The 13,831-nt window shown below is 47.8% G+C and overlaps 1 protein-coding gene across 1 annotated transcript in view; it reads right to left on the bottom strand.

Moving 5' to 3' along the window:
* Positions 1-11,506, bottom strand: part of CTTNBP2 (cortactin binding protein 2) — a 143,882-nt gene extending 132,376 nt beyond the window's left edge. The window contains exon 1 of the mRNA XM_072783270.1: positions 11,363-11,506. Within this exon, the coding sequence (XP_072639371.1) occupies positions 11,363-11,443 (81 nt within the window). The 5' untranslated portion in view covers positions 11,444-11,506. The remainder of the gene's footprint in view (positions 1-11,362) is intronic.
* Positions 11,507-13,831: the final 2,325 nt, after the last annotated feature.

Genomic DNA, 13,831 nt, shown 5'->3' with positions numbered 1-13,831 from the left:
CTGCCCACCTGGATTCAGAATCTGTTCAAATTGGAGCAGAAATTTTAAAGTCTCTGGAGTTTCTATCAAAACAGGCCTAGTGTAAGTTCAGGAAAAGTTGCAGGGGTAGCAAAGAAAGCACGAGAATGTATTCCTAGAAGGGCCCCAACCAACATAGAGGCTCCTGGGAGGTTATTATAAATTCCAGGACATCCAATAATAACAGGTCATGTTTATAGAAGGCTCTGCAGCAGAGGTAACCAGCTGGCAGCCTTCAGCCAAATCTGGCCTACAGATGTGTGTAACTTGGGCAACAAAGTGTTTTGTTTTTTCACTCAGCCAGCATTTAAAAAAACAAAATTTTGTAAACCCTGAAGATGTCACCAAAAAATCCAGATCTCTGGTTTCTCTTCAAAATTCAGGTGACCAGTTAGCCCCGGATTCACATTCCCACAGAGTAATAATCTGCAGAAGCAGGTAGGGGCAGTCCCTTTAGAAGGAGCATGCTCTTCACTTGGCTGCCCTGCCCTCCCCACCACACACACACACACACACACACACACAGGCATGTGTACTTTCAAGAGGTCTGGCCCCCCACTCGCATTTAGTCAACTGGGTCCGTGCTCAGGCGAGTCTGGAACCTGCCATGTGGTGATCAAACGCTTGCTTGGGCAATGCCTCTGTAGCTCCTTCCCGTTCCAAAGGGAGGCCAAGTAGAGCAAGCGAGACTTCCAGAGACTCAATTACACCTCGAGGTATTAGCACCGTGGCCCAGGGATCGCAATCCTCATCCATCACTCTTCCAGCCCTGCTGTCTCCTCTCCACTCCTGCTCTGGTAACTGCTTCCAGTTTCACCTCTTCAAATCCCAGATATACCACGGATGCCCAAAACTATTGTCTCCAACTTTGCCCCCTTCTTTCCTGACAAGCTTTATGAGCAGGTCTTTTGGCAGCCAAATTAGAGAAGATCAACTAGAGCCCTCACAGCTCAGCTTGGGGTGAATCCACAGCCCGGGCTCCCTTTACACGCACCATCCAGAGAGCCCTTCTGGGCAGAGACTCCTTGGATAAACCCACTCCCATCGGAGGGAGAGGGACACGTTCACCCCCAAATGCCTCAGAACGCCCAACCCTCAGAAGCCATTCCTCGGGCCATTCTGGAACATCATTTCACATTTGCATGGCACCCAAGGGTTTCCAAAGTATTCTCAAAGAACCAAATCTAATATGTAAGGTATTATCGCCCATCTTCGGTTAAGAGAGCCGCAACCCAGAGAAGTTGGATGACACAGCCACGTCGTTCCACCAGGAAACGACAAAACGACAACCAAGTGCTATGACTTGTCTGCACACTTTACAAGCACAGGGACTGCATTCTAGAGATGGAAAATGGTGCCATTCTATCAATCAGCCAATAAGAACTCGTTTAGCACCCAGATACCTGACTGTATATTATCCTCGTGATGACACGTAAGCAAACACTGGCAAACCCATAAATGATTCCAGGGCCTTTCAAACAGGCATAACCAGAACTGGCTATTTCTCAGTTTCAAAGAAACCTTCTAGGAGGAGATAACAGCACAAAGGGGAAAGAGACCAGAGCTGGCAGGTTCTCCACAGATTTTAAAAGGGCCCTCCTCTTAAAATTGTTGCATTTTCCACACACATTAGAGCAGTTATTTGGAAAGGCAGGGGCTCAGGATGGAGAAAGAGAAAAGAAAAACCTACAGCCAAACCTAAAGGATGGGTCATTTCTAGGATGCCCTTGCTCAGAAAGTTAAGAGATCTTCCCTGTTGGGGCGCCCACGTGGCTCAGCTGGTTGAGTGCGAGCTCTTGGTTTCAGTTCAGGTCATGATCTCAGGGTCATGAGACTGAGCCCAACGTTGGGCTGCACGCTCAGTGTGGAGTCTGCTTGAGGATTCTCTCCCTCTGCCCCTCCCCCCCGGAATAAATAAATAAATCTTTAAGAAAAAAAAAAAGAGATTCCTTGTGAATTGCAAAATCTAATATACTAGGGCTCAAATTCTGCTCCCACTACATAATGCTGTCACACAGGGTCTTATGACCCCAATCGTTCTCAAAGGTGGGCGGGCAGAAGCACCATGGGGAGACCTTGTTAACAGACTGGGGGAGGCGAGGGGGCACCTCTGGGGTTCCTGATACAAGTTTGGGGTGGAGCCTTGAATCTGCCTTTGTAAAGAGCTCCTGTTGCTGCTGCTGGTCCAGGATTACCCTGGGAGAGGCATTTCCTGGATCTTATCTGATCTGAACCTAATGTTTCACCCGCAAAGTTCTTACACATGAAGGAAGTAAGTGCTAAATAAAAGTGGTGATTGTTGTTATTTGCACGAGAGCACCCAGGTGTTTTATGTAGGGAGGAGTGAGCTATTGGCTATAAGCCTATTTCTTTGAAAATCTACCAGCCTCAGTCCAATAAAAACTCAGTTTATTGACAATGATGAAAGACAGACTCTTTTATCCTGCTTCTTCCCACTGAGATGGGAGAGTAAGCTGCAATTCTTATGTGCTTTGGAGGGTAATGTTTTATTAATGCTGCTGCTGGTTGTTCTAAAGATTTTAATTAATTGTATATTATATTGTCCTTGTTTCCCCGAAGCTTCATAAGCAAGGCACTCTATTTTAAATACTAATAAATTATGAAAGACATTGCCAAGATTCTGATTCATATTAGAGTCAAGAGTGCTTGCTCTGGTTCCATCATCATCAACATTACATGTGAACTGCAACCAACACTTCTGTTTTTTAATATACCGCCATCAATAAAAAGGGAAATTCATTAAAATAAAAAAGTTATAAAGGTTCTTGCTAAACCACTGATTAGGTCACACAGAAAGGTAAAAAAAAAAAAAAAAAAAATGTTTCCCATAACAGTGTATTAAGTGATGCACTATTCTATTTATTTTTATTTATTTTTTATTTTTAAGGATTTTATTTATTTATTTATTAATGAGAGACAGAGAGAGAGAGAGACTGAGACACAGGCAGAGGGAGAAGCAGGCTCCATGCAGGGAGCCTAACGTGGGACTTGATCCCAGGTCTCCAGATCACACCCTGGACTGAAGGCAGGCGCTAAACCGCTGAGCCACCCAGGGATCCCCCAACACTATTTTAAATATAGGGTTTGCCTGCCTGCCGCTCCTTCCCCTAGGCTTCTCATCCCTGGGTCCTCACTAAAAACACTACCACTTCCTGGCCTTCAAGAATAAGATAATTATAATACTAGTTTCAAATTGTCATTCTGCAATGCTTGATGTTTCTGTCCACTATCCTGGCAAACAGTAAGTATATGAAACCATGCTAAATATCATTTATTTTACAAATAAATTTGAAGTGCTTTAGTATTGAAAATATAAAAAAGCCCAAATGCAAAAATCCCAATAAAAAAGTATCTTTGTTTTGGGGATCCCTGGGTGGCTCAGCGGTTTAGCATCTGCCTTCAGTCCAGGGCGTGATCCTAAAGTCCTGGGATCAAGTCCCACGTCGGGCTCCCAGCAGGGAACCTGCTTCTCCCTCTGCCTGTGTCTCTGCCTCTATCTCTCATGAATAAATAAGTAAAATCTTTTTTTAAAAAAAAAAAAGTATGTTTCATATGAAGTGGTATTTATCTGACTTGGCAGATGTATAGTACAGAGGTACTCAGGTATAGAAACATTATTAATGTTTTTCCTCTAAGAACAAAATAATGGTTCTAAATTTCTTAATTTTTAAACCATGTTGAGGTATGACTGACATACAAAATACCATACAGGTTTAATATATACAACTTGATGCATGTGCAGATATAGGAAACCATCACCAGAATCCATGCCATGAATAAATCCATCACTTCCAAGTTTCCTCCTACCCGTTTTTTTTTTTTTTGGGGGGGGGGAGGGCATAAATCTTAGATTTTAAATGGCAAACTAACTTGATAACCTAATTTTGAAAAAAAGAAGATAGGATAGATGCAAACGCCACCACTCCCATAAAAATTAGGATCTCCGACAGGACATCCATGGAAACGTGACACGTCCACACCCCCAACAATGACAACAAAATCACAGCAGACATGTTCACGCCCTAAGCTTTATTATTACTGTCCTTGTTTTCTTAAATAAAGAAAAATCCAGATCTCATTTTTAAGTGACAGCAAGGCAGTCAAAAAAGAAGGGGGAGGGGGAGCTACATTTCAACTCTACAAGCCACACCCCTGCCTGTCATGTTTGATGTTTGCCAGGAAAAGTACTCCAGGAAAAGTGCTTAACACCTAGTTTTAAAAATCTGACACAGGCAGCTTAACCTAATCCAGAGTCTGGTCATCAAATGGAGAGAGAGAGCTCGAGCCTTCTTTGGGATATAAACACATATACAAAGGAGGAGACACAACCCCAAACTCTTAGTGTTCAACACAGCAGTCTTCAACAAGCTCTAAATTACTTGGGGTTGCGGGTGGGGGTGGGGGTGGGGAGGGTATTCTTCCAGATTTTCTTATACAGGCTCAGAGAGAGAGGGAGGGAGAAGATGAAATAGAACCTGGCTGAGTTAAGTCTTCTTCAATTGCCAGAACTCAATGTGCGTAGGCCAATACCAGTTCCCTCCACCACCACTCCACACCCTCACCTGGGGCAGGGGGGGGGGGGGGGGATCTAAAAATATTGGGGTTTATGTAGGGAATTTCAACAGTCACAGCCAAATAGGGCCAGAAGATCCTCACCGTATCCTTTAAGAATTTAAGGAGTCAGAGCATTGATGGCTGCCAGAAAGCATTTAAGAGAGCCTACGGCCCACAGTGGCAGGAGCACCTCTCAGATCTTTGCCCGAACTTATGGTAAAAGATCTAGTGACCAGAGAGCCAGATTCGTTCTCTGGCACTTCCCGCAGACCCCGAGAACGTGTCCTCTGGTTTCAAGTCTCGTGGGCTACCCCGCGTGGGATCAATGAGTTTCCCACACGGCAAAGAGGCGAGGTGAGAAAAGCCAATGGGCTAGGAGGACATTATTTCATCTGTTCGGGCCTTCAGGTGTCTCGGCGGTAAAATAAGAATGTTGTCCTAAGTGATCTCTAAGATCTCCCCCAGCTCCAAATGTCCGGATTTCACGGGCTGTCGGGGTTCCTAGGTTACTGCGCTGAGGAAATTTAGGTCCTTTTATGAAGCCTTTGAAAAACAGTTGAGATAAATTGGTTTTTGCCTCTTTGCTCTGAAGTTACAGACCTGTGTTTTCTTTCCAGTCTAACAGTGCGTGCTAATAATTAATAAGATGCATTCAGAACTTCCTACGTAAGCGAAATGTATGGCTTGGGGATGAATAAGAGGCGGTGAAGAAGGGGGAAGGCAATGAAATTCACCTTAAAATTTCAAGGAGAAAATAAAAATCTGAAGACTGTATCATCAGCATGGAAAAAAAATCCACCTTTCCAGGTACACAGAATATTTACAATATTAACAGATGAATTCTGTGGATTTTCATGAAGAAAAGCATATTTTCATGCTCTAAAATGATTTCAAATCTCTCACATTAACTCCTGCTTTGAGATTATCCCCCCCCATTTCCTCGACTGGGAGGAAAGAGAGTTACTGACAGGGTCTGCATACCTTCGATTTTATTCTTCCTAATGCTTTCTCCTCTAATCCGTGGGAATCCTATCTTTCTAGCTATCCTATCCTAGCTCAAATCCCACTCTCAGAGGTCTTGATGGACTCCAGAAATCTCTCCTCGTCTACGCTCAGCCCTACAGACTGCTCTACTGCTTCGTTCAGCAATTAATCACATCCCGCCTCGTGTATTTCTATATTTTCCACCCACACTAGAAATGTGAGGCCAGAGTATTGCATCCTCATGTGATTTTTTACGTAACACGCATGCCCACCCACTTTTGGTATAAAATGCCTATTTCGTGCAGTCGGAACACAAAAAGCATATAAATCATGTAAAGGACACATCTGGGGCGCCTGGGTGGCTTAGTCTGTTAAGTGTCTGCTTTGGGCTGAGGTCATCATCTCCAGGTCCTGGGATAGAGCCCCACGTTGCAAGGGGGGTGGGGAGCAGCGGTGTTCCTGCTCAGTGATGAGTCTGCTTGTCCCTCTCCCTCCGCCCCTTCTCCCCACTCATGCCCACTCTATATTAGTAAATAAAAAAATTAGCGTGTGTGTGTGTGTGTGTATATATATATATCCCTGTCTTACTAAGACACAGGGTTGTGGCCCACTCTAAGGCCAACCAAGTAACTGGTCAATCATCTTCCATCTTCATTCATCATTCGTTGTTTCAAAAATCAATTAGAGTAATCTAATCTAGGGCCACTTGGTGTGGGGCTTTGAAGGACCATACTGAGAACGGGGGTCACCTCTTCATGGCTTCGCACCTCAAATCAACCCCACCGCCTGAGGGCTTTCATGCAAGACAAGCAACCTAAGATACGGAAGGGAGATAGAGCTCACAAGTAAACAGAATGCCGGGAAGGAAACCTGGTATGGAGAGAACTAATTTTGAGTATAAGCAAACCGGAATGAAAAGCAGAGAAGTAGCTGGGGCAGGGATGACAAGCTCTGATAATTAAGCGCGGCTACATCCCTTCTTCTCCTTTCAGAGCTCCTGTCTGCATGACCTCTTTGGGAAAAGAAAAAGACCACATCTCAGGACAAAACAAATGCCTATTTCCATTCTAATCCAGCTTTCCCCATGTTCCAACAGCCCTACATGGGACAGCTCCACATGCAAACTCGCATCCAGATCCAATAATTGCCCTTTAAGAAGCTTATCATGCACTGAAGAATGTCAGCGTGACAATCTGTAGGTGGCGAATGGCAGCATGCTGATTTTCAAATGAAGAAGCTGAGACAGAGAGTGCCAGGTGATATTCTTACAGTTACAGAGCCCTTCTGTGGAAGCACTCAGGTCTTTGGAATCATCTTTTTGCCTTTTCAATGAAATATAAACGTGTCAGAAGCCAATCATTTGCAAACAAGCATGCAGAGTGATGTTAACTTGGTTATACTGCATTTACTATAACAACCTTGTAACTCCATCCTTTATCTGCTTGGCTATTTACTAACAATTTATCTCAAGAGCAGTTTTTTTCCCCTTAAAAAAAAAAATCAAGATTTCTATGGGCATGGCATCATACTGTGTGCAGCATTAATAACATGATCTCATTATTTTTGTACAAGGTATTTATAAAAGAGTAACACATTTTTAAAAATCCTTTGACTTCAATGTCATCATCATCTTTCTTGTACCTGTTCTCCATTTTTTAACCTAATGTCTAAAAGACAAGTTTCCTTTTCCATGTTATTTATACAAGTCTTTCAAAGGAGCCCCAGTAGAGAAGAATACAACTGAGCGCATTGAGATCATCTTTTCTAAAGCAACACTCAGATATGCTTAGGTGGCAAAGTTTATGGGGGCAGAAGGGAGACAAACTGCTCTCTTTTCCTAGGCACGTTTAAAGTTGAATTCTAGCCCCCAGATTGCTGGGCATTTGCAGATTATTCCGAAGCCTTGTCTGTCTTCCTGCCCAATCTTTCCTTTTACTCCCTTTTCCTGTTTCCAAGCTTCCTTCCATTTCTGCCTTGACCTCCCCTCAATCATCCCCTCCCTTCATACCTCAGTGGGTGACCTGACCTTGACTCTATTAGAGGAACAATTCAGGATGGAAAGGATGCAGTTACCGTTCCACCAACACATTCCCAGCCTCAGTCATTATTCTGAAGACAGATCATCTACAGGGAAAACTAACAGTGTTAGAAATTATTACTAATATTTTGGTACAACCTGTGAATCTGAAAGGTCGCTGAAAAAAGCAGCTTGGAAAAAGACAATATACAAATAAAAACAAGAACCCAGAAAACCAGAAAAATCAGGGTTATCTTCCAGAAACAAGAAAAAACTCTATAACATCTATAATGTTGATTACTATAAATCATAAGCCACTAATTTCATTACAATCTAGTAACACACAAAGTAAATTTCCCAATCAGCCAAACAACATTAAGTATTATGATACAGCTTCTTGCTGAGTGTTTGTTTTCTTCATTCGATATATGTGAAACACCTACCATGTATTTGCCAGGCACAGGGCTTAACCTTCGCTTTCTTTTAGAGACAAAACCCACACTGCGTTTCTTGAAGGAGGCTGCCTCTTCCAGCTACAGCCCTGCCGTCCATGAGATCAGCAGCAGATATTTGTAAACGGCTGAATAAGTGCTCAGACTGTGAAACATTTTCTCACCTCATAAAGTTACATGAAACACAAGAGGACAGAACCAACTGGCAATCTAGCCTAGGCATGGATTCAATCACTGAGAAGACAAATGCCTTTCTCTACCCAAAATTGCTCCTATGAGAAATGGAATAGCAACATACCAACAATAATAAAGTCAAAAAAAAAAAAAAAAAACCGGCAAGAAGTATACATTTAAGAAGAAAAAAAAGAGTGAAAAGCATCAGTTATATTCTAATCGTGGGGGAATATTTCAGTCTATTTCCTCAATTTCTAACCTATTTTTCTAACGTACACAGTTGAGATTGAAGCTGAAACCTCTATGCTTATCTTGGAAAGCCACTCACATGTGCCCCAGGCCACCTTTCAAGAAACCCGAAGTACCAGCCACGTCCTACACAGCTTCCTGCAGTCTCCACTGCAGGTCCTCGTTCCATCTCTAGGCCCAACTCAGATGCCATCTGTCTGTGGAATGTTTCCAGGTCCTTCCACTAGGGATCCCCTCCATGACTCTTCCTCCCCAGATTCCTAATACAAAGTATTTGTGCCTTTCATGGCACCATCATGTCTGGTTAGATTCCTTGGTATTTATGTTTCTACAGCTGGAAAGCAATGTGTTACTTCTTATGGCAGCAACGATGTTAGATGTTACTCGAAACACCATCATCTATGGTAAGTGGGGGATAATGTGTTAAATCTAAATTATTCCCTACTTAATTCTGCTGTGAAACTTTCAGTATTCTGTAGCTGCGATATAACTATGGTTTTTGTTTATATTTTCAAGAAAGCTTAGCACAATTGGCCAAGAAAGTGCTTTTCTTTACATTTACATTCAGTACTGTCACCTGGAAACAAAAATTTCCAAGGTACCAGCTGCTAATTTGTTTAATATTCCTTTTGTGCGCTTGATGAAAGCACTGTCCAAGTTTCTTTAGTATTATCACCATGACAACAAAAATTTTATGTCTACTTTTTTGCATATTAGTTGCTCCAGAAAAGTCCAGAATGACAAGAATGTCCGTCAGCTTGCCAACCACGGCTCTAAAGGGATCTCCACTTTCCTCTCACTCTTAAATTCTTTGGTGACAATAAAAAAGCAGGAAGATTTCTGTTTTCCATACTGCCTTATCCATTAGGAGTTATTTTCAGAGTAGAAATAGCAATATAGCCTATAAAAGTCATCACATTTGGCTAAGGCACTGAAAATAACCCAGGTCTCCTCAGCATGGTTCACAGCGAAGACTATTAATATGATCCTATTGAATAATGTAGCTGTTACCCAGCTTTACACTTGGGATGCTTTCAGGATTTAAACAGCTAAGAACAAGGATCACAAACTAAATTTAAAACACTCCACTGAAAATCACATTAAGCTGAAAACTATAAATTAAACTTGTCTCTAAGCAACAATCTAAATAGTCAAAACTTAGTGAAAACACTCACTTTCAAAAATAGCCTACTGCTTTGGAGTCTCCATTGGCTCGCGACTGCCAAATGTACATATAAAAGTGCCTAAGATGTAAACTAATTCGAAAGGAAATAAATCTCTAAAAGCCCCCCCAAAAAAATTTTTTTTCACTAAAAATGAAAAAAACTAAGTCCTCAGTTGCCATGAATCCAAAAATGCATAAAAATGTCTTTGATTTTTAATCATTAGATAAGCACCAGTTATGAGGACAACTATTCTCCAACTTGGCTTCAATTTTAAAATCAGTCTATAAATCACGGAAAGTGATATGGGTGGGAGGACCCTCTGTTAAGTGAAAAGTAAAATGGCCCAGGTTACTGCATAATAAGCCATCATCAGAATTTTACTAAAAAGTCATTTCTTAAAAAAAAAAAAAAAAAAAAAAAAAAAAAAAGGTATTAGACCAAGCATCCTATTGCATCCTCCAAGGATTCTACAGAACAGAAATAAAAAGTGTCACTGTCACATCCCCCCCCCCCCCCCCCTTGGCCATGATCGTCACCCAGGGCAATTGGTAAAATCCCCGCCTCTCCGCAGCGAAAAGTCAGACTCCTGAAGGTTTTCAGCAGCGGGAAGCGAGCACTGACCTTGTTAACAAAAACCTGCCTGGAGTCCAGGGCTCTGACGGTGGAGCCGCCAACGAGCTCGGCCGCCGCGCTGGGCGGGTCGGGTCGGGTCGGGTCGGGCCCACCCCGCGGGCAGGTGCTCGGCGGTCGGCGGCCGGCCGCTGGGGGCGCCGCTCAGACCCGTCCCGGCGCGGGGACCAGCCCCCCCAGGTCGCCCCCGCAGCCCCCAGGTCGCCCCCCGCAGCCCCAGGTCGCACCTCGCAGCCACCTTGCAGCCCCCAGGTCGTCCCCTGCAGCCCCCAGGTCGCCCCCGCAGCCCCCAGGTCGCCCCCAGGTTGCCCTCTGCAGCTCCCAGGTCGTCCCCTGCAGCCCCCAGGTCGCCCCCGCAGCCCCCAGGTCGCCCTCTGCAGCTCCCAGGTCGCCCCCTGCAGTCCCCAGGTCGCCCCCAGGTCGCCCCCAGGTCGCCCCCCGCAGCCACTTTGCAGCCCCCGGGTCGCCCCCCGCAGCCCCGGGGAGGAAGGCGCCGCTCGCTCCCACCCCCCAGAGGTCTGCGGCGTCTACACAGCCGGTTCCGCGGGGTATGTCACCGAAGGGAGCCGGATTCCTCTGAACCCTGCAGCTCACGTTTTCCGTGCAAAGAACGAAAAGTCGATTTTTCCCGAAAGTTTCCGATGAAGACTTGCAAGTTTTGCAAGCGGCACCCGGCAGCCCCGCTCCCCGGGGCGCTGGCCGGTCGCGCCCCCTCCCCTCCCCTCCCCTCCCCGGCTGCGGGCTCCCCCGGGGTCCGCCTCCCGCTGGAAGCTGCGCGCCCCGACGCGGGGGAAGAGCGGCCCCGCGGGTCCCGGCCCCCCCCCCCGGCCCCCCGCGCCCCCGCCGCCCCCGGACTCCGGCGCAGGCCTCCCCGCCGTGCGGCCCGGGCTCGGGCTCGGGCTCGGGGTCGGGGTCGGGCGGGCTCGGCTCGGGGCGCACACAATGGCCCACCTGCCCGGGCCGCACGGATGCCCCGAGGCGGCGTCACCCCGCGGCCGCCCACCCTGCGCCGCCGGCACCGCCCGACCCGCCGCAGGGCGCCCCCGGCCCCCGCCCCCGCCCGCGCCCGCCCGCGCCCCCGCCCGCGCCCCGCGTACCGCCGCCTCCGCCGCGCCGCCCGCCGCGTCCTCCGGGCCGCGGGACACGCCGGGCTCGCAGCTCGCGCCGGCCGTCGCCATCTTCCCCTGCGCGTCCGCGGCCGAGCTCGCGGCGGCTCCGGGCCCGGCCTCCCCGCGGCGGCGCTCAGCTCCCGGCGTCCGCCCGCAGCTCCGGGCACGCGGCCGCCGCCACCGCCGCCGCCGCCGCCGCCGCGCGCCCCCGCCCCGCCCCGCCCCGCCCCGGACGAGCCCGCCCCGCAGACCGCGCCCCGCCCCGCCCCTCCGGGCCCCTCCCGCGCCCCGCACCCCCGCTCGGGGCTGCCTGCGAGCCGCGGCCCGGGGAGGGAGGTGCGGGCAACGGGCGCGCGCGGGCGGGCGGGCGGGCGGGGGGAGCGCGGCCCCGGACCCCCCCCCCCCCGGAGCCGGCGCGGAGCACCCGACCGCGCGGATGCCGGGGCGCCCTGTGCGCTCGGGAGGGCCTTCTCGGCCGCGCCCCCCCCGCCCCGCCCCACCCCGCGGGGCCGCACCCTCCACCCCACCCCTGGGCACCCCACGGGGCCGCCCCCCCCGCCCCGCCCCGCCCCTGGGCACCCCACGGGGCCGCCCCCTCCGCCCCACCCCACCCCACCCCAAGGGGCCGCCCCCTCCGCCCCGCCCCTGGGCACCCCACGGGGCCGCCCCCCCCGCCCCGCCCCTGGGCACCCCACGAGGCATCCTCTTCTTCCTTCTTGGAGCTGCTGTTTGCTGTCGTGGGGGGGGTGCGAGGCCCCCCCGGGGCGCGGCCCCCTGGTGCGGATGTGCGCTCCGCCCTGGCCCAGCCTTGCCCTGCGTCCTGCTCCGAAAACCACCAACCCCCCAGCAGAACGCGTCCTGCCTCCCTGCATCCCGGGCACCCTCCCCGCTTGGCCTTTTCCTTTTCACACAACCTCTTTTGCAGGAAAGGTGGAGCGGGGCCCCTTGTTTGTTTTGTTTTCTGACCCCAAGTCTGGGGTGGGTCTTGAAGGGCTAACCCAAAAATGTCAAGTGTCATTCTTGTAAAAGGAAGCTTTCTACTTTTAAGAGAATTTAAGAGACCCCCTGAGGTGGGGACAACACACACACATAATGTTTTTTTTCCTAAAAATTGATTTTAGGAGAATGACGGGCCTCAGAAGATATACCATGAGATGAACTAGGCCCAAACTCTTAATTTTCTCTTCCCACATCTGATTCCGTTCCTACCCTTTCCTGCCAATTCCCAGGATGTGAAAATCTATCACCTTATCAAGACCATATGGTACAGGCCTTCCCAAATCACCAGAGCCCAAAAATGTGTCGAAAGCACAAAATCAAAGGGAGGCATTCAAGCTGTGTCTCAAAAAAAGTAAATTCAAACCACAACCCGATCCTGGACTTAAAATTCTGCAAGATGAATAACTGGAATGTTCAGTCCAAGGGTTAACAGATCAAAGCTCACTTTTTGAAAAAATGGCAAACTCCTAACGAAAGGTTTTGGCACTTTAATTGCTTCACTTTCCAAAGTAGATCTAAATATGATAGAAACCAGGGTAGAGAAAATCTTTCCTGCAAAGGACCCCAAAGGGGTGGATCAATAAATTGTTCTTTCCCCCCATGGGGTCTACATCAGGCAAGAAGTTTCACCTGGAACCCTGGGGTTAAGGGTCACAGGCTTAGAAATCGCCTCCAGGTTATCCTGTAAGCAGAGGTGATCATTTATTTACTGTCTTGGACTTTATTCTGGCAGCTGCTCCCTCTCTGAGCCTTCCGATTTCCATCTCTGTTCATTAGATCACTTTCTTTTATCAAATATTCTCTCTGATATTGCTCGATATTAGAATAAGTAGACTATGCAATGAAAAGCATTTGACAGTAAAACTTCAGTGCTGAACTGATGGTAAAAACGCAAGCTTCGAGCCCAAAACCTCCCTTGTTCTTTTCAAAATTCATTTTCACACATCAAAAGGCAATGAATTTTCTTGACACTGATACTTGTACTGATGTTCAATTACTACCAGAGAAATTAACCGGCTCCCTTCCCCGGGGGTGGGGGGGGGGGAAGAATAAAATAATAAACCTCACCTAGGTGTTAAGAACTAAGGATATAACATGACAGTATCTCTGAGAAGCAACCCCCATGTATTGTATACATGCAGTTTAATGTTTCAAAAATCATCATTGCAAAGAAAGAGCTGCTATGAGTCTAAATGTAATTAAAGCAGAGTTGCGATTCAAACCCTGAGTGATTTGTTCCCTCTTACCACTCCCCCTTTTGCGGGGAGGGGGCGGGAATAAAAAATAAACAGTTGGAAAAAGTCACAGAACAGCACATTTCCTAAGAGCCAAAATCCAAGACCTAGGAAGGAAAATAAAAAGCATTTTGTCCCTACCTGCCACTGCCTACTGCCAAGAATTAATAGAACAGGCCCCCTTGCCGCCCAGCAGTAGCACCCTAGGAGTTAACCCTCTCAC

Source organism: Canis lupus, chromosome 18, assembly GCF_048164855.1.
Source record: "Canis lupus baileyi chromosome 18, mCanLup2.hap1, whole genome shotgun sequence".
In the NCBI taxonomy this organism is placed as follows: Eukaryota; Metazoa; Chordata; class Mammalia; order Carnivora; family Canidae; genus Canis; species Canis lupus.
The sequence above is the reverse complement of the archived record's forward strand: the minus strand, read 5'-3'. Positions and strand labels throughout refer to the sequence as shown.